The sequence below is a fragment of the Micropterus dolomieu genome, linkage group LG22 (assembly GCF_021292245.1).
Source record: "Micropterus dolomieu isolate WLL.071019.BEF.003 ecotype Adirondacks linkage group LG22, ASM2129224v1, whole genome shotgun sequence".
Taxonomy (NCBI): Eukaryota; Metazoa; Chordata; class Actinopteri; order Centrarchiformes; family Centrarchidae; genus Micropterus; species Micropterus dolomieu.
Genome location: NC_060171.1, coordinates 24,715,741 through 24,733,546, shown reverse-complemented (window position 1 = coordinate 24,733,546; position 17,806 = coordinate 24,715,741). Strand labels below are relative to the sequence as shown.

The following is a 17,806-nucleotide window of genomic DNA, read 5'->3' as shown; positions in this document are numbered from 1 at the left end:
TCTCCCTTCCTTCCCCCCCCCCCCCCCAAAATCCAGAAGACAAACAAGTTAACAATTTCTTGCACAACAAAAGGTCACAGTTCAGCAGCAAAAGTCTGAGATGCAGAAGCTTGTGTACACAGCAACACAGACGACTTTTGAAAGCAGTGTAGGCTTTTAATCACAAGATGATCATTTAGATCATGGATTGTACCGGAACCTTTAATTAGTGAGCTGACTCCTTGTCGTCTTCAACTTTAAAACAAACAACAGTGTTCGTCTTGGTTCAGCAGCTGGCTCCCATCAGTCTTTTGGGTCAGAGTGCTCTTAAACACTGTAGTGCCTCTCTGAACGTGACACACCACAGTTCCATACATCAACACATCACAGACGGACAGAAAGTCGTCCTGGGAGAGGGATCACAATCTGTGGCAGGCACTCTTTGCATTTCATATTCCACATGAGTCTTCAAATAAGGGGGTGGATGGCTAATGTATGAGCTAATGTAAACTAAACTGCCCCTTCTGGCTGAGATAGGTTCTCCCTCGGGCCCTCTGCATCCCTGTCTGTCTTTCTTTTCATCTCCCCTTCCTTTCCTTTCATCCACCCGTCTTGTCCTTGCCTGTCCTCCACTTCTAATCTTCATGCTTTTCCCATTGTTCCAATCCTCACATCTCCCCCTGTCTTATTATTACTCCCTAAAGCCCAGTGTACTTCCTTTTCTTACCCACACAAGTTCTGGTGCCCTCTCAGAGCTCAGAGAGGTGGAGGATCCCTCTCAGTGTTAACACTGGGCTCACTAGCTCCATGTGAGCCTGTGGAATTTCCTCTATAGTTTCCCTGTCAGGTGTTGCTCTTCTCCTGAAGGATCCCACAGACACGTGTGCCTCAGTATACGTCCCACAAAGATCAGGCAGAGACAGAGGCTCAGGCACGTGTAAAGACAAAAAAAAAGGTTTTGATGGGAGAAGGGCGAGCGAGTTAGACAGAAATGAAGACAGAAAAACCCTCAGCTACAGTGTGCTGAGCCATGTGACTCACTTTATTGGGACTGTTCGACCTCCACACACATGCACCCGTCGAGCCTTGCGCGCGCACACACACACACACACACACACACACACACACACACACACAAATGCTCAACTAGATACACAAACAAAATAATACTGAAGCTGTAGAGTTATAAACACAAGAATTCATTTAGTAAAGCAAACAAATAGAAAACTTTTAAACATACCAAGCATGGGAAATGATTTCGCAGCATTTCCTTTTTTTAAAATGTGGAAAATATTCTTTGAACTGGACTTGTTTAACAGCTGTCAGAGTGTACAATCTCAAAAGTGTGACTAAATCCATATTTGGTGCACAATTAAACAACACTTGCTTGTTCTAAAAATGTTTCTGCTCTCACCCTGAATATCTTTCTTCTTAACAACGTCCATGAAACATGTAGCCATGTATGAGGAAACGCAGACCTCTGTACTAACTTGCCACGCAGCAGCAGCAGCAGCAGCAGCAGCAGCAGCAGCAGCAGCAGCAGCACACACAGAGCACACAACACAGATCCAAACTGACATCTGGAATCAAGCAAACAGTCACATGGTGAACATCATGTACATAAATACCCTGTTTGGTGAAAATATAAATCTGTATAACGCCCACAAACAACTATAGACGGGGACATTCAGCGAGTTGACAGATTTTCACTTGGCCCTCCTGGTAAAACTAATCAATTTCTCTCCACTGAGCCCTTGAATCTGTTTGTTTGATCTCCAGCAAGGACATGGCAACCCAAATTATTTGGAGAATAAACACTGTCACCAATGATGCTCCGGCGTTGTGATTCTTTTCATTTAAAACTGATGAGCTGATTTCGCTTTTACAGTGGAAGTGCTGGCTCTTATTCATCGAATCATTAGCTATCAGAGTTCCTGCTGTGAGACGAATGAGACCAGCTGAAAAGTTTCCAAGCTCGTCATTGTTAAAAAGTTCAGTCTTTCACACACAGGAAACCCAAGTGAACTCTTGTGTGTGCAGGGTGAAGAATCTCAGCGAAGACAGTGTTGATCCTCTCACCATGGTGAGATTCACAGTGATGTGTCTCCCCCAGGAGCATAAAATAAACACAGTTATAACTGACATTCCACTATAAGAAGAAGAGTGACCCAGGTCAGATCAGTGTTTGGGCATGGCTGCCATTCCATGCGTACTCCCTCTTGAGTCAGTGTCAGTCTAAAGTGTATAGATGTAACTGCAGCTATGTGTCTTAGAAAATATGCTGCTTGAATCCAACAAACAAGGCAGAAAGAGGGAGTCCGTCGGTGTGTTGCTGTGTGTTGGAGACAAGAGGTTGTGGGATAAAAAATGCTTTCCCCTCTGTTTCCTGTCTGGAGCGGGAACAGAACTCTCTGACTTTTCACTGAACTATCCACTGTGTGTATCATGAGGAGGACGCAACGTGCCCCCAGGGTTTGGTTCGGAAGAGCTCAGGCCCAGGAAGGAAGCTCACCCTCGGGGGAGTCACCCTCAGGAGTCAAGTATCTGGAGGTCACTCAAGATAAGCTTGTTAAATTCAACACTCACCAATGGAGAACGAAGTTTGAGGAATGAGCAGAATCTAAAAAGCAAACATGCATTCTGCAGGAATGTTTAAACAGTTACTTGAATTCATCAATCATATTGAATATAAAAATAAGGTTGTTGGTGTTAATTCCAATACTGTAAATCACTGTAACAACTGCTTTGACAGCTCATGGCTGACGGCTTTAATCTTCAAAAAGAGAATAACAAGACTGGGCTAAGGTTCTTTGAGCTACATGTTTGGGGTGGTGATGGTGCAGTGGATAAGATATGTCTTTGGTGTGGGACACCTTCAATTCCGACTGTGACATCCATGAGCAAGACACTTAACTTCTAGTTGCACCAGAGGTTTGTGACCTCTAAAGAATCATAGGATGCTAACATTTGCTAACTAGTTTTAAACACAAACTACAGCTGATGCTGAAGTAATACTATTAGTTTTTAGGTATTTGGTAACAAACCAGAAAGTTTTCGACAAATTGAAATATTGACTTGATGTAAGTTGTAACAATTCAGGCAACTAGATTTTAGAATATTTAACTGGATAATTAAAAACTTTTATCTTATCTGCTGGTGGTGCTAGATTAAAAACAGGGAATTACCAAAATCATTAGGATTGATCCTCTTGGGTTCCCTGAATATTTGTAGCAAATTACATGGAAATCCATTCAATATTTGTCAAGATAATTCAGTCTAGAGAGTCTAGAGTTCGGTCTAGGTCTACCACAGTGATATTTGTAGCAAATTACATGGAAAGAGCTACTTGAACTGTAACTTGAACCTTTCTGAATACAACTTCACATTATTTTGTATTTGTATCTTATATTTTTGAATAAAATCTCAAGAGTTACAAACGCAGCCAGGTCATTGCTTGTTTACATGCTGCCACCTAGTGTTAATTTACATGAGCAACACAAAAGTGAAATGCCCCCTTCTGCTTTAGTGACTTGACAACAATTTGGATGTTAATATGAAACATTAAATATTTTCATTTAACGGGCAACTCTGCCAATTTTACACATGCAGGTCACTTTATAAGTAATGGGATTGTTTATTGTGGTTTGGGCTCAGAAGCTAGTTTTACAGAAATCCTGAATTACACTTAGCAGGCAGGAATTCAGGATCTAGCAAAAAAAAACCAAAACAAAGGTGCTGGTCCTTTTAGAGCTTACTGCTTACCCCATTCTAAACTAAAATCAGGATATCTCTGCCTCAGCTGCATCTCTGAATCCCCCAACTTTATGGACATGGAGGGAAAATTTAGACAAATGTTGGTCTCACTGCCCTTATAAAACTATGAATAACTTACATTGAACTGCTGTCGAATCAATTTAATTAACCCCCACCACCAACGCCTTTAAAACAAAAAGTTTTGTCCCATTCTCTTTATTTAATCTTGTATCGTTCAGCTATTTAAAAATGTGTATGCTTCAATGCTACAGTATTTTGACTGATTTAAAGCAGTTTTACAACTTTCACTTTCAATATATTGTATACAACCAAAACCCCTGGTTTAACACTTAACAGCCATGGTTTGAAAGGAAACAACACATATTTTTTGAAAGAGAATCTTTAATAATACAAACTCAGGAGTGATGTTAGACACATCAATTCACAAATCAACATAGACATCATGTTTTGTGCTACTTTCTGATTCAAAAACAATGTAAATGGAAATAACTAACATCTGCTTTTGGTTTGAAATTAAGATGTGAATGTTGCACAACCTGCTATGGGATGGATTTCGCAGCAGCTGAGTGTTTTTTGCTCTTGTTTTGCCGTTATCTAAAGGCCACTGGGAGAAATTACGAAGTCAAAGCACACATGCAGACTACACACACACGCATACATGCTTCCACTACAAGCATTGTCCTGGATCTACTGCCTGCAAATGATGCTGATACAAATGACTCAAATGAAACATCCTTAATAAACACTGAATTTCACCAGGATTTGTCAAGAATTTCAGTATTAGTTTGACTACAATATATTTATAGTAAAACAAAAAAATTAAATTGCCATTTCTTGATTCATACTTTATACCAAGTGCTGTATTTGGTAAAAAAAAAAATTCTCCTACTATGTACCACTCATTTATTATTACCTGACTTAAAGCAACTGAGTTGACAATGTCTGATGCAAAGACCCACAACTGGAAGGTCCAAAACACAGCAGCTTGCACTTAAGAGATTTGTGAACTGCATCCGCTGGCATTCATTAAGCTTTGTCATCAAAGAGTTTTCTCAGTTGAGATCAAGATAAAAAGGCATGTTAGTTTGTTCTGGTCCCCACACTGCATAGCCGACTCTTGGTGTCTCATAGTGAGGTTTCCTTGGATTCTGGCACAACAGGTTTGAAGGTCAAGATCTCTGTGAAGGTGTGACCTAAAGAAAGAAGACACAGCAGGACATAGATCAATAAAACACAACTCATATGGTCCTCCTCCTTTCCCTTCATCTCTTTTTTTCTTATTTGCTTCCTTGCAGCATAATCAGCTACCCCCCCTCCCCCAATTCATCCTCACGTTTCCACTGCTCCAGGGACAGGTCTGCGTTGTCTAGAGAGTGGTCGTACAGCTGTGCTTCCGTCTCCTCATCTGGTTCTCTGAACTCAGAGAAGTAAGGCAGCGCGAGAGCCTCCGCAGCGGTTACCCTGCTCTGTGGGTCCAGCAGTAACATGCGCTCAAGCACAGACACGGCTGAGGAAAGAGCGGAGACAGGAAATCAAGAGTCTCACTGTCAAACTGAAAAGACAACAAATTAAGAGGCCAAGCATATCCTACCTTGTGGATTAGTTGCGGGAAACATCCCCTGAAGGTCTTTCTTTTCCACCTTTGGAAGACTTTTGATGTAGCGTTTGGCCTGAGAGATTAAATGAATACATTTAATGTGGCACAAACCTTGTAACTCCTAAAACTCACGGGATTTGGGCCTTGGGGGCACGATTGGGTCCTACAACAAAATCAGGGAGTGTATCTTTAAGTTCTGAACTCACATCCTCAGAATCTAGTTTTAATATAAATTCCTGAGTTGGTGTTCCTGTGACCTTCATGATCTCAGTCAGCTGATCTAGGTCTGAGGACAGGGGTCAAGGGTCAAATGTGAAAAGTTGGATACACAAGATAATTCTTTCAAGGAGGACAGAGAAAAGTGACATTTTACCATGATCATGCAACAAAGTATATGCCTTGTTTAAGTCTATGAATGTATGCGAGGTGCCAGTGAGGTGAAAGGATACGGTCGCTGCCTTTAAAAAGAGGTCTGCCTTTCAGCATCTCTGCCATGATGCAGCCCACAGACCAAATGTCCACTGAGGAAGAAGCAGGGAAAAAAACACCTTTCAGATTTTATGTTACCATCTTAAGGGATTTAAAATGACAGGACATTGTGGGCCAGTGATCAACAGCAAAACATGCATGCATTCCCCTGCAAAGCGCCTGCAATATAAGTTAATGTGTTAAAAGATCACCACCTAGTGGCTTACACTTATTATGACCATCTGACTCAATTAAACAAAAGTGTCCTCTATTTATGAGGTGTATTTCTACAATGTATCTACAATGAAGCTAAAGTGGAGTTGTTAGCTGCTTTGTAGACTCGTTATTCACAATCATACAGAGAAATCTGTCAAGAGGGATAAATACTAATGTATCTGCATTTCTATGTAGCACCAATAGACCAGGATGTGCTGCAAACACAAGGCATGTGCAAGAAATATTTGAAGTAACAAGACCATGCCTGTTCCCTGGAGGTTGTAAAGGTCTCTGGAAAATGAAGTCAACCACTAGCTGAAGCAGCAGCCCACAGTTGTGGGCAAGCGAGAACACAAAAGCAATGAATTCATGCTACATCTTAAAATAAGAGGAATCAGTGCTAATGTGGAGCACTGAACATGACACACGGATGAAAGATGACTGTGTAAGAGTGCCTTTTCCTTTAATTAGCTCTTCATTACCAGTCTGAGTGTAGTGCATCCAGCTCAGGATGACCTCTGGGGCTCTGTACCAGCGAGTCACCACATACCCCGTCATCTCACTGTCTGTCTGCCGCGCCAAACCAAAGTCCAGAATCTGTCAGAGCACGAAGTCAAGAATGTAAATCTTACTCATACTGAGGTCACAGGTCTGGTAAAAAGTAGGGACTTTCTGAAAAATGTAGAACTGGCAGTGAAATTCTGGGCAATGCATCAATGACATTATATAGATTGTCCATTTTAAATTGTAACTCCATAAATTACATTTCTTTAATGAAGACACATGATGGGTTGTGTTTGTTTGGGTTGTACATATGTACCTTTAGCTCACAGTCTGGGTTGATGGCAATATTTCCTGGTTTGAGGTCCTGCAAAAAAGTATATAAAAAGACCAACTTTCTGTAGCAAACAAGGAAGAGAAAACTAAAATGTGTGAACACAGTCTTTATCTCACACATAGGCTACATGCTGGAAACAAACACAACACATTTTAACTTACCCTGTGAATTATACCAGCAGAATGAATATACTGTAATAAAAGAATATAACAGGGTGTTAATCAACAGTACAATTAAAATCCAGCAGTAAAGTAATAAAGTGTTTACAATGTGTGAACAATGTACAGTTCTCTACCTTAAGCCCTTTAAGTATCTGATAAACCAAATACTGAATTTTTTCTTGTGAGAGCGTCTGCATCTTCATCAGCTTCCCCAAATCGGCCCCCATGAACGGCATCACCAGATAACTTGAAGAGGAAGGAAACATTATGAGCAAGATTCTTTCCAAGGGGATGCAACTTTGCAATAAGTTGTCTAAAGCTGCGCACAGGTTAAATGTAGGTTAACACTGCCCTGCGGCAGTAGCAGAAGCATAAAGTGCACTTACAAATCATGGAATTTGTCCACAGAGAGGTCCGCAGTAAACACATCTAATAGGCCAATCACCTACAGACAGAAATACAATACAATATATTACACAGGTACGTAGGCCTGTACATAGATGAACGGTACAATCCTTTAGTTTATTTTCAACAAAGAAATGCTCCTCTTTCTATATAAATTAGTCAGAACTGTAAAATTCAGTGGTGGAAAGTAACTAAATGGATAAGCCTTTTTAAAGATGCCCAGGAGGAAATTCCCAATTTAACCAGGAGTATGTAAAGTAGGACATACATATGTAAGAATGGAATCCACAACTACGCAGCCATTATAGACTGTGCTTACATTTTCATGTTTCATGTGTTTGAGAAGCCTCAGCTCCCTGTAGGCCCGCTTGGCGAAGAGTTCAGACTGGAAAGGTCTGTATAGCTTCTTGATGGCCACTTTGGAGTCTGTTCTGGAGTCCAGTGCGGAGCTGAGGGCAAGAAATAAACAAGATTGCATATGATAAATTATATATTATGTTCCAAAGAACAATAGCTCATCTGTAACGTATGGCCAGTGTGAGGAAATACAAATCCAATCTATCAACTTTCCTGTGATCAGGGAGGGGAAAATAAATCTGATCTGAGTATAGATTTAACTATTTTGCCTTCTGACCAGGAATGTTCACTACAAGCCCAAACCTGCGTTTACACGCGCGCGCGCGCGCGCGACACACACACACACACACACACACACACACACACACACACACCTCGTCTCTCCTCTTCCCTCATCTGCTACTAGCAGTGACCTGACTGTAGCAGGCGGCTTCGTCTGCAGCCATATCTGACCACAATTTGTCAAAGTTGTTCATGTGTTATTAAGTTGCACTAAGTCGGTCAGAGCAGTTTATAGGCCGCCCACAGAGTTAATCATTGAAAACAAAGGGGCCGCATGCGGCGAGACGCACAACGGTGCTTTAAAAAGCTGCTTTCCATCGTTGTGCATCACTGTAAACACGCACCCCATTCACCTCTAAACCACCCATGCGCTCTTCTTAAATCAATACTTTTAGAGACGACAAAAGGTGACAGGATGGTCGTAATGAAGCGAGGGTGCAAGTGTCTCCATCATATAAGGAAGTGAAAGAGCATGTGTTCGGCGCAGCGCAGATACTTTTCTTTTGTTTTGCCGTGGCACAGTGCGACTGCTTGTATGGCACCATCTGTTCCGTCGTTTTCTTTGTTATCGTGCACTACATAAACCAGCAGTGCGATCGGTGATTTAGCTTCTTCCTGTTTGGCAGAATTCACTTACCACACCGTCCCGTACGCCCCGGTCCCCACCTGCCTCAGATCCCGGTACCGGCTCGGTACTTCCCATGATGTTTTGTTGACTTCTTGGCGGTAGTAGCCGGGTCTGACTCGATTAGACATCCTATTTACTAAAAATCAAATAGAAGAAGTCTGTGAGAGGTTCTTCTTTTGCTGTTTTGTCTCTTCCGTCGCTACACACCCATTGTCCCGGATCCCACCTATGCGCTTGCCCGCGATCGTTGCGCAGCTCTGTGCGTGTCAGGCGCTCAGGGCGCACCCTGAGGTCACCAAAAGCCACTCCCGAGTCCTGCTGAAGGCCTACAATTAAAGGTAAATAAGAGACTGGAATGTGAGTAATATGAGACTGGGCTAACAACACGACTTTGAATGGCGTTGATATCAACCTGAAAGTCGGTAATATTCCCCGGCCTGCTTAAATGGCACTTAACACTCACTGTAGGCTAATTCTCAGTGCTGTGCACTTAATGCTTTGTGCAGGAGTGGGGAAACAAATATTAGAGACTTGCTAGGACATGAATATTACTGACGCCCTGGTGTGCAGACACACAGCTATACAAGAAATACAAGACCGTGTCATGCCGCCAGAAACAGAACAAGAAAAGTTGTAAGCAAACAAACTGGAAATTTCAGATTGCAACTTGGTCTATATGACATTTATATAAATAGAAAGTTTAAACATTTGCCTGCATCAGTGTGGAGTATTCTAATGACAACATCAAGTAAAATGTTATGAAACACAGAAATGATGTTGGAGTTCAGTCCTACAATGAAAAGCCACAAAATAAAAGCCACAATATTGATTGCTCAGTTTATTAGAACATATTAAGGCTATAACTGAGGGAGAGCTCAACCATATATTTCATATTTCTTAGGGAAACATACAACTCTGATAGGCTACATAATCTAATTTCCATTTATGTCCTTTTTCACGTGGAAGTCCAGTTTTAATACATGAAATGACAACAAATCTCAATTAATTTAGAAAACAAACAAGAATGATCCTGGTTCAAACAGAGCAAGTGATGATCACTTCACACAGATTCATGAATGGTGAATGGGTTTTCCCCCTTCAACAAAACCATACTTGATAGCATCTCATTTGTGGCGCAATCTACTTCCCCTTAGAAGTTTGACTCACAGCCTAACCAAAACAGTCAAATCTAACCTGCAGTTTCCACTTTTCCTTATCTCGACATCTACTGTAGTTTTGTTTAGATGCTTTCTGAACATATTAAGTAGCAAAAAGTGGTAAGTGATGTTTGTGGCTCTGTGCATATAAAGTGATGCTATGACAGTGGCAAAAGGCAATGTTTTCTATTACAGGAGAATATATATTGTGCGTGTTTTTCTATTGCGGCTTATTGGATCAAGAGCAATCACTCTCCCAAATACATACCCCCGAACAACCTCTCTTTCTCCCAATCACTCACTCACTCTCACACAGAAATATTTGGTATAAGTTGAGGTGACACCCCACTGTTTGTCAGAGTCAGACAGGTCACTGTAGGACTTGTTGTCTGAGTCATCATTAGTAGCTAGCTGAACACCAAGCAGGCAGGGAACAAGACAAACAATTTTTTATGTCTTTGGTTGCATGCCAGATATTTCATAAACGGGTCCCCGCCCTGAACTTAATGCATCTTGCATTCAGGAGCATCTACAAAAATTCTACCGTAAAAAAATGTTACCATGGATTTATGGGTGACCTAGGCAACCCCTCGTCTAGTCATTTTTAAAACACGGTGACATCCTGTTTGAAGCACAAATGCCCTCTGCAGGAATGCATGAGGAACACAGCTCATATGATGTCTAATTTCTTTATATGTTAAACACTGATATCTTTCAATGTTGATTTGTATAGCTATGGAAGAAAATAATCACATTAAAGCCCTTTCCCAGCATCATATTTGTAATTCTATGTATTTGTATCCGGCTGCTCCCAAGAACAGTTCCTGACTCGAGCCAGCAACCTCGGGTACGGGAGGCGGACCCGCTGACGAGGAGGCTAAAAACCCACAAGCGCTAGCGCCGGTCGCCAGTGCGTCTCTTAAGGTGTCGTGGAGTGAGGTTTACTCACTGCACGGCTTCCGTCACATTTTTATACCACCAAACTCAACTTATTCCCTGTCTGCTTTGGTACAGCTAGGTGGCCTGTGGGGTGCGGTGCCTCATTCTAACTTCCCTGACGCTGCCTGCCAAAGTAAGAGAGAAAGTTTTACAGTGACTGGATACAAAAAAATAAGAAAAATAAACTCTCTCATCATTTTAGGCAGAAAAGCTAACGATCAAGGAAGTTATTATGAAGATCATGTGACACAGATTTCACGGGCCCAAGCCGGGGGCTTGCTGTCATATGGGACAGGATTTCTGGCTGTAGATGTAGACGCCGCCTCTTGCTGTTGCTCCTCTCCTTCGTCCCTCTCTGCCTGTCCGGTGCCCTCGCCTCCACCCACCCATGCAGGAAGCTCCAGACCTGGCTGTGAAGAAAAAGGCTTCTGCAGAACCTTGAGCACCCGCTGGACCTGCGGGGGAATTCAGTGTAACTTAACTGCATTCAAATCTTCATTTTGCTGCTTTGTAATCACACCTAATGCAAAAAGTGAGTGCTACAGAAACACTTTTTCTGGTAACATTTGAATTTTCTCTGTCTAAACTAAAACAAGAGTATTGTAAATTGACACTCTATTGTGGGAAAGCACGAGGTGAACATGGTTTTCAAACAAAATGACAAGACCATCACAGTGGATCCAGGCCTGACCTCAGAAAAGTCTCCATTCTCAGCCGCCTCAATTGCATTCTGGGCAATGTAGTTCCTGAGTATCACACGGGGGTTGGTGCTGTCCATCACCCTCACCCTCTCCTCCTGCACGGCCTGCACATCACTCTGGCCTTCCAGCTCAAGGGCCAGACGCTTCCTGCGGCAGTGCCAACACAAAACATTCAGTCAGAGAGTTACAGTAAGGGAGCAATGGCAGACTCAACATTCCATTTCCTCCTTTTTCTCTCTGTCCACCCACTTTATCAGTCCCCTCCCCCCCAAATTACCATCCACCCAAAAAAAAAAAGTCTCTTATCCGGTCCATGCAGTTCCCCCTCTGCTCTTGTTTTATCTGCAAGCTCATTATTTCCTTCACATATCTTATCTTCCTCCCTCTATCCGGCTATTTATTTTCCCCCCATACCTCACCTATAGCGTGTGATCCAGCCGGTCCACTCCTCGGCCTGTTTGGTTTTCAGCTCTTCCTGGCTAGTCTCCATCAGGTCTTTCAGTTTGCTGAGTCTGTCTAACTGCCTCGCAATTGTCCCCCTGTCTGAGATCATCTGGAACAGCGCTGGGTTGCTCTGAGCCATAGAGAGCAGCATCGCCAGCTCACTGTCAACCGGAGACAGAAAACACAACAATTTTAATTTTCTTTGGCATGCTAGAGAAAGCAGAGGACTGGGGCTGCCAGCGCAGGCAATGTTAGATACTTCATGGGTAATCTGAGGTAACGAGATAGACAAAACAAAGACATGATTATCTTTACGCAGCGTTCTGTTCCACTGACTACATTTACAGGCATAAAATAAAGATCAAGTTAAACAGGAAGTATAGCTTCCTACAAAGTACTGTATGCAAGAGATCATGACATTTTGTTTTTTCTCAGTTGCCAAATCACGACAGTGGCATAACGACTGGAGAAACACAAGATGGCGCAAGTCATTCCTTCTCCAATGACTTTCCATTTGTGGCAGCCAGGTTACAGGTAGTTACTCTCAAAAAGTAAAACAGCTCTAGCAGGGTTGAGGATCGGTACCAATTACATTACATTAGTAACATTAGAACGCTCACAATTAATCTGGAAACCTTAACACACAATTTAAAAAAAGCAAATTAATCATAATACCATAATACTAGGCCGAATTACTGAAAGCTCTGGCAAACGCATTTAAGTTGTGTGCAGGTCTTGCAGTGATGAACTGCCTGCAGCCAGGGCAAGTCTGTGAACAAAGCGACAACAACTAAGCTAACCAACGTAATTGCTAAATTGATCACCATGAACTGCAGGCACATCACTATTGTTGAGCACCAAGGGCTTCAAGGCATTATCCAGATCGCCTCACCCATCTTACAAGCCATAGGGGAATTATCGGCACAGGAATTCAAGAATTGTACGGGGGTGAAAAGGCAAAGAAAGTGGGGCAGTTGGCACAACCTTTATGTATTGCCCTGCCCGGTGATCACTGGACGTAAATAAGTGTATAAGACATTGTTATTTTATTTTAGAAATAATTTCAGGCCTGTCCCCTAAATGGGTGTCATCTGGTCTTGTGTGATTGTAGGTATGTCACTGAGCTCCTGGGTGGTGATAAATGGGTCTTGCTCTGTGGCGCTGCCTGCACTCTGCCACCTTTTGCATACGACCTCTCTCAGACCCTGCCTATGTAGTGCACTACAAAGCTGCATTCACAGAGGACCACAACAGACGAAAGGAAAACAAAAATCTGTCACGGCAAAATGTAGCATCCCAGAATCAAGGACCTCCAGTGCTTGGCCAGAGAGGAGTACAGTGGTCGTCTGCACACAAAGATGCTCATGGCAAGCTGGCCCATATTGCACAAAGGTACTTGGCAACACCTGCGTCAACAGTACCGTGTGACAGTTTTCTTTGGCAGGCCACATTGTGTGAGTCTGCCTGAGCAACTGGTAAAAAAAACTGATGATATGATAACTGTTGTATTTTAATTTATTTTCACTGAGTTTACAGTTACAATCGCATTCCAGGTGTATTAAAATATATTCAGTTGCATTATAATCTATCCCATGATGGTTTTGACGGTTTATTGCATTAAAATATAGCTTCTTTTTTTTTACCAGGCGAGGATGAAAATATCCTATTTTTTCTTTATTGCATCTTCATTTACTCTGTAATGGTAAAATAAATATGTTAATGGAAGTTGTGGATTTATATTGCTTAGCTTCTGACCTTTCAAAGGAGACTAGAATTATGCATCTAGGCCAAATGGTTGAGGAGTTATTCCTGATTTATTTTAAGTTATTTTAAGGGGGTAAGCTGTTTACATTCACTTTGTAGCAGACATTACTTTATAAATGTTCTTTATGTAGTTGTCTGCTAAATAAGTCTGCAATAAAGAGATTCTAATTCTAATCTGTTCGAAATGATCAAAACTTAGCTGAGATGTTATAATAAAGTAAAGATTTAAACCCGATTCCTCTAAATATTTTGTCAAGCATTTTTTTACTCCAACACCACATGTGTATTTGTTTTATCGCCCCCCCCCCCCAAAATACAAGTAAATACTAGTATTTTAAACTTGTGATTATCCATGATTGATCACAGCCTTTTATTGTGATTAACTTGAATACATTCTTTAAATCGATTGACACCACTAATTATAATCCAACTCTGCAGTTTCCCTCAACTCCACAGAGCTTTTTAGTCTTAGTACTTGGTGGAACAGCTAAACAGGCAGATCCTTCCTTCAGGAGTTGGTGGTGACCAGCACAGAGCTAAACTGTGAACTGGAGAGTGAACATTGGACTTGCATTATATATGTGTGTGTGTGTGTGTGTGTGTGTGTGTGTGTGTGTGTGTGTGTGTGTGTGTGTGTGTGTGTGTGTGTGTGTGTGTGTGTGTGTGTGTGTCTCTGAACCATAGACTCTCTGAACACCAAAGGGTGGTGCTAAAAGACAGGCTATCAGGACAGCCTGGGAAGTGTGAACAATTATCTCATGGCAATCTTACTGTACTTCTTTTGATCATCATCTAATCACCTAAAGTAGTAGCATCCATTTTCTGGCAACCATGAATATACACAGCACATTTCCCTTAAATATAGCTTCGTTTTCAAGATACAATATCAAGAATGTGTCATGGACCATGTGTCCGAGAGAACTGTTTGACCTAGACAGAAGAGTGGTCACTTAACTTAATATGAATGATGGGAATCATGTTCTGGAAACCATGAACTTCCATACTAAATTTCATTACAATGTGGCCTGTAGTTACTACTCAGGACTACAGCACTGGATGGACAGAAAGCCCGACCTCGCCATAAACACAAAGTCTCTATCAGGGCAAAAACCTTGTGATACATGTGCAGGTAATTATGTTTCTCTCGCTGCATTTACCATTTTTTTCCAAATCCCTCACCCTAAAGAACTAAACTAGGTTTCATTTACATTTTTATTTCTGTAATGGTATGAAATAGATTAAAATATATATATATGCTTGGCTAGCTCACCGTGGATCCATAGTGGGTTTGTTGGCAGATTTAAGCTCCTCTAAGGTGGCACACTGCTCCACAAGCAGGTCTGTGGTTTTCTTGACAAGGTCCTCTTCTCCCTCACTTTCTCCCTCGGTGGGACAGGAAACCTGACTCAAGCTACGGAAGGTGTTGGTGAAATCAGCACCTGAAGGGATGAGGGCAGAAAATTTAAATACTTTTATATGCAGTACTGCATGTATAAACTGTATTCTCACATGCTTTGTCTCTCACTAGATTCAGTGCGCTCTCATTAGACTCCCATCCCACCTGTGTTGTGCATGGTCTGCAGCAGCTCAGTGATCAGCATCTCATCCTCAGGCTCGTCCTTCTTCAATAAGCCCAACTTCTTCCTCATGTTCTCTAGGTAGAATCCATTATACAGATCCAGGTACTCGTCCATAACGGCTTCAGCCTGGTCTGGGGGCAGCTCTGGGGCAAGAGCCTCTGCCAGCTTCACTAGGTTCCACCTGCAGATTGCTGGCTGGGCCTGGTAGGAGTATCGGCCGGAGTTGTCAGAGGCATTGCAAATGAAATCTGGATCGAACCTGAGAGAAATAAGGAAAGCTGTTTTCTATAATCTGATGAGTGATGGAGACTTCGTACCCACAACATGTTCATTATGAGAATGGATCAATCAGACCAACTGTGTCTGACCTGTCCATAAATCCATATGGACCATAGTCCAGCGTGAGTCCCAGGACGCTCATGTTATCTGTGTTCAGGACCCCATGGCAGAAACCTACACACTGCCACTGAGCCACGAGTCGAGCTGTACGGCGCATCACCTACAGCCAGGGAGAAGACAGTAATCTAACATTAGAGTGTTTCAAAAAATATCTGAATCCCCATCAACCCCTGGGGAGTATGGATAATGTAAATTCTTACTAAATGACTACTTAGATAAGGAAAATGTCAAAAGTCTCCAGAGTCTAATGCCTTGTTAGTATCTTAATCTCATACTGAGCAGAGTGCACAGTGACTCAGCCGCCAGTGAACCATCTACAGCAGCTTAACAGGATAAGAGGATCCAAATGTTCTTGGTTGGCTGCAAACTATAACGTTAGGCCTCGAATCGCTACCTGCTAATACACAGTACACTTTGAGAAACACATCAGGCTGTAGACCTGAAATCAGAGATTTGTGCGGTGACGAGTGGGAGAGAGTGGGACTCGTGTGCTCTGACCTCTCTGAAGAAAGCCACGTTCCTCTCCACCCTATCTGGGTAATTCTGCTGGATCTCAGGGTAGAACATCTCAATGACGTAATCCATCATCTGACCTCGGATCTCGTCACGTCCATAGCTGGGACCCTGACGGCCCGTGTGCTCGTCGGCCTGCTTGAAGATCTCAAAGGATCCAAACCTGCTCAGAGAGTGCACAACTAAGACTAGCAAGCTCTTGTTTGTACATCTCAAGAAGCTCAGCCATCCGTGACAGATAGAGAGTAGGCGACAATGTGCGCTCACCTGAGGAAGGTGGGAGCAATACGGAGCACCACAGAGCATCTCTCATGGCGAGGATGCCCGCTGTAGTACACATCCCGTATGACCCTGCTGTCAGAGGTCACTATGGAGCCTGCTCTGGTGGTGGGAACACCCAAGAAGAACATAACCTCGCTGCACAGGAACTCTCTTATACTGGAGCGCAGGACCTTACGGCCATCAGCTTGTCTACGGAGGACAGAATAGATAGAGAAAGGGACATTTTCCTGATTATGTTGGGACAACCCACATTTCAGCTGTGTCAAAGCTTAATAATCCCTCTGAAACTCATCTGCCACTCTTTAAACACATCTGCTCTTAGGTGATCTGTAAAGCTTCAAAAAGGGGAATTTATGGTTTCACCTCTCTGGTGAAATCCGAATAACCGGTGAGTCCAGCCTGTCTCTTCTCTTCCCAATATACATGTAAAATAATCCTTGCTAACCCTAATACAAACTGACACAAAAACAAAGCCTTGTACCTGGAATAAGGGGTCAGTCCAGCTCCTTTCACCTGAATCTCCCACCGGCCGCTCGGGTTTTCCCGTAGCAGTTCGGGATCTTGTCCGGGTGGCACCTTCACCTCCCCGAGGTAGCATGCCGCCCCGTCGCCCAGCTGCCCGGCGAACTGGCCGAACTGGTGGCCACAGTAGCAGTGAGCGGCGGGCTCGGATCCAGGCATAACTCTGGATCCGCTGAGATACTCTGGCCCGAGCGGATCGTCCATGACCTCCTCTCCGTTGAGCCCCAGCAGCGCCAGGGCTTCGTGTGACACAGCCACGAACCGAGGCTTGGTCAGCGGCTGCGGCTTCACCCGGGAGAAACACGCTCCCTTCACCTGCCGCACCCCCGGCTCCTCGGACGAGTCCAGGGGGAGTTTCTTGAGAGCGACGTTGTCGAAGTCGAGCCGCTCCAGCGGGGAACGACTCATTGCCAGACCCATGTCGTCCATCCCGACCGTAGCGAGGAGTCTGAACACGGTAACACCGGGGAGAAAGATGCGTAACCGTCCCAGACGAGGCCCTAAATAAGCCATCCAAACACCGCCATCTGCCCGCTTGTACTCGCTGACGCACTTACAATGTGGTCACTAATCATGCTTTCATAATCCTGCAAGTTACAGCGGATGTTTGCGAGACAGACTGTGTTACATTATTATTTGTCCGACCAGAAACACGCAGTACAAATGGAACTACTTATGACGAAACTAAAATGAATATCAAACTAATATTTAGACAATAATGTAGTCCTCGGTATTTGTTTAAGTAATCCTAACTATACAATAAAATGCCTGGACTCTGATCCATAGGTATCTTAATTATC

At 43.0% G+C, this 17,806-nt stretch overlaps 2 protein-coding genes across 2 annotated transcripts; both read right to left on the bottom strand.

Moving 5' to 3' along the window:
• Nucleotides 1–4,127: 4,127 nt before the first annotated feature.
• Nucleotides 4,128–9,149, bottom strand: mapk12a (mitogen-activated protein kinase 12a). Its single transcript, XM_046038432.1, has 12 exons — nt 8,715–9,149; nt 7,758–7,887; nt 7,420–7,478; nt 7,168–7,279; nt 7,034–7,063; nt 6,855–6,902; nt 6,517–6,631; nt 5,800–5,871; nt 5,557–5,636; nt 5,345–5,423; nt 5,087–5,260; nt 4,128–4,946 (listed from the first exon to the last, which is right to left on the bottom strand). Exons 1-12 carry the CDS (start codon nt 8,831–8,833, stop codon nt 4,879–4,881), a joined length of 1,086 nt encoding a protein of 361 aa, XP_045894388.1. The 5' UTR covers nt 8,834–9,149; the 3' UTR covers nt 4,128–4,878.
• A 379-nt stretch (nt 9,150–9,528) lies between these two features.
• selenoo1 (selenoprotein O1) lies at nt 9,529–17,624 on the bottom strand. Its single transcript, XM_046038428.1, has 9 exons — nt 16,966–17,624; nt 16,470–16,673; nt 16,188–16,365; nt 15,659–15,789; nt 15,272–15,549; nt 14,981–15,149; nt 11,922–12,107; nt 11,493–11,649; nt 9,529–11,256 (listed from the first exon to the last, which is right to left on the bottom strand). The coding sequence occupies exons 1-9, from the start codon at nt 17,517–17,519 to the stop codon at nt 11,032–11,034; spliced, it is 2,082 nt and encodes a 693-aa protein (XP_045894384.1). The 5' UTR covers nt 17,520–17,624; the 3' UTR covers nt 9,529–11,031.
• Nucleotides 17,625–17,806: the final 182 nt, after the last annotated feature.

Bases quoted from the DNA above. Each gene is read 5' to 3' on its own strand.
- mapk12a (XM_046038432.1), bottom strand. From the start codon at position 8,833: ATGTCTAATCGAGTCAGACCCGGCTACTACCGCCAAGAAGTCAACAAA. The intron at 7,479-7,757 runs GTAAGCACAGTC...TTCTGTCTGTAG, and splicing joins AACACATGAAACATGAAAAT to GTGATTGGCCTATTAGATGT. The intron at 7,064-7,167 runs GTAGAGAACTGT...CTTTTATTACAG, and splicing joins AGATACTTAAAGGGCTTAAG to TATATTCATTCTGCTGGTAT.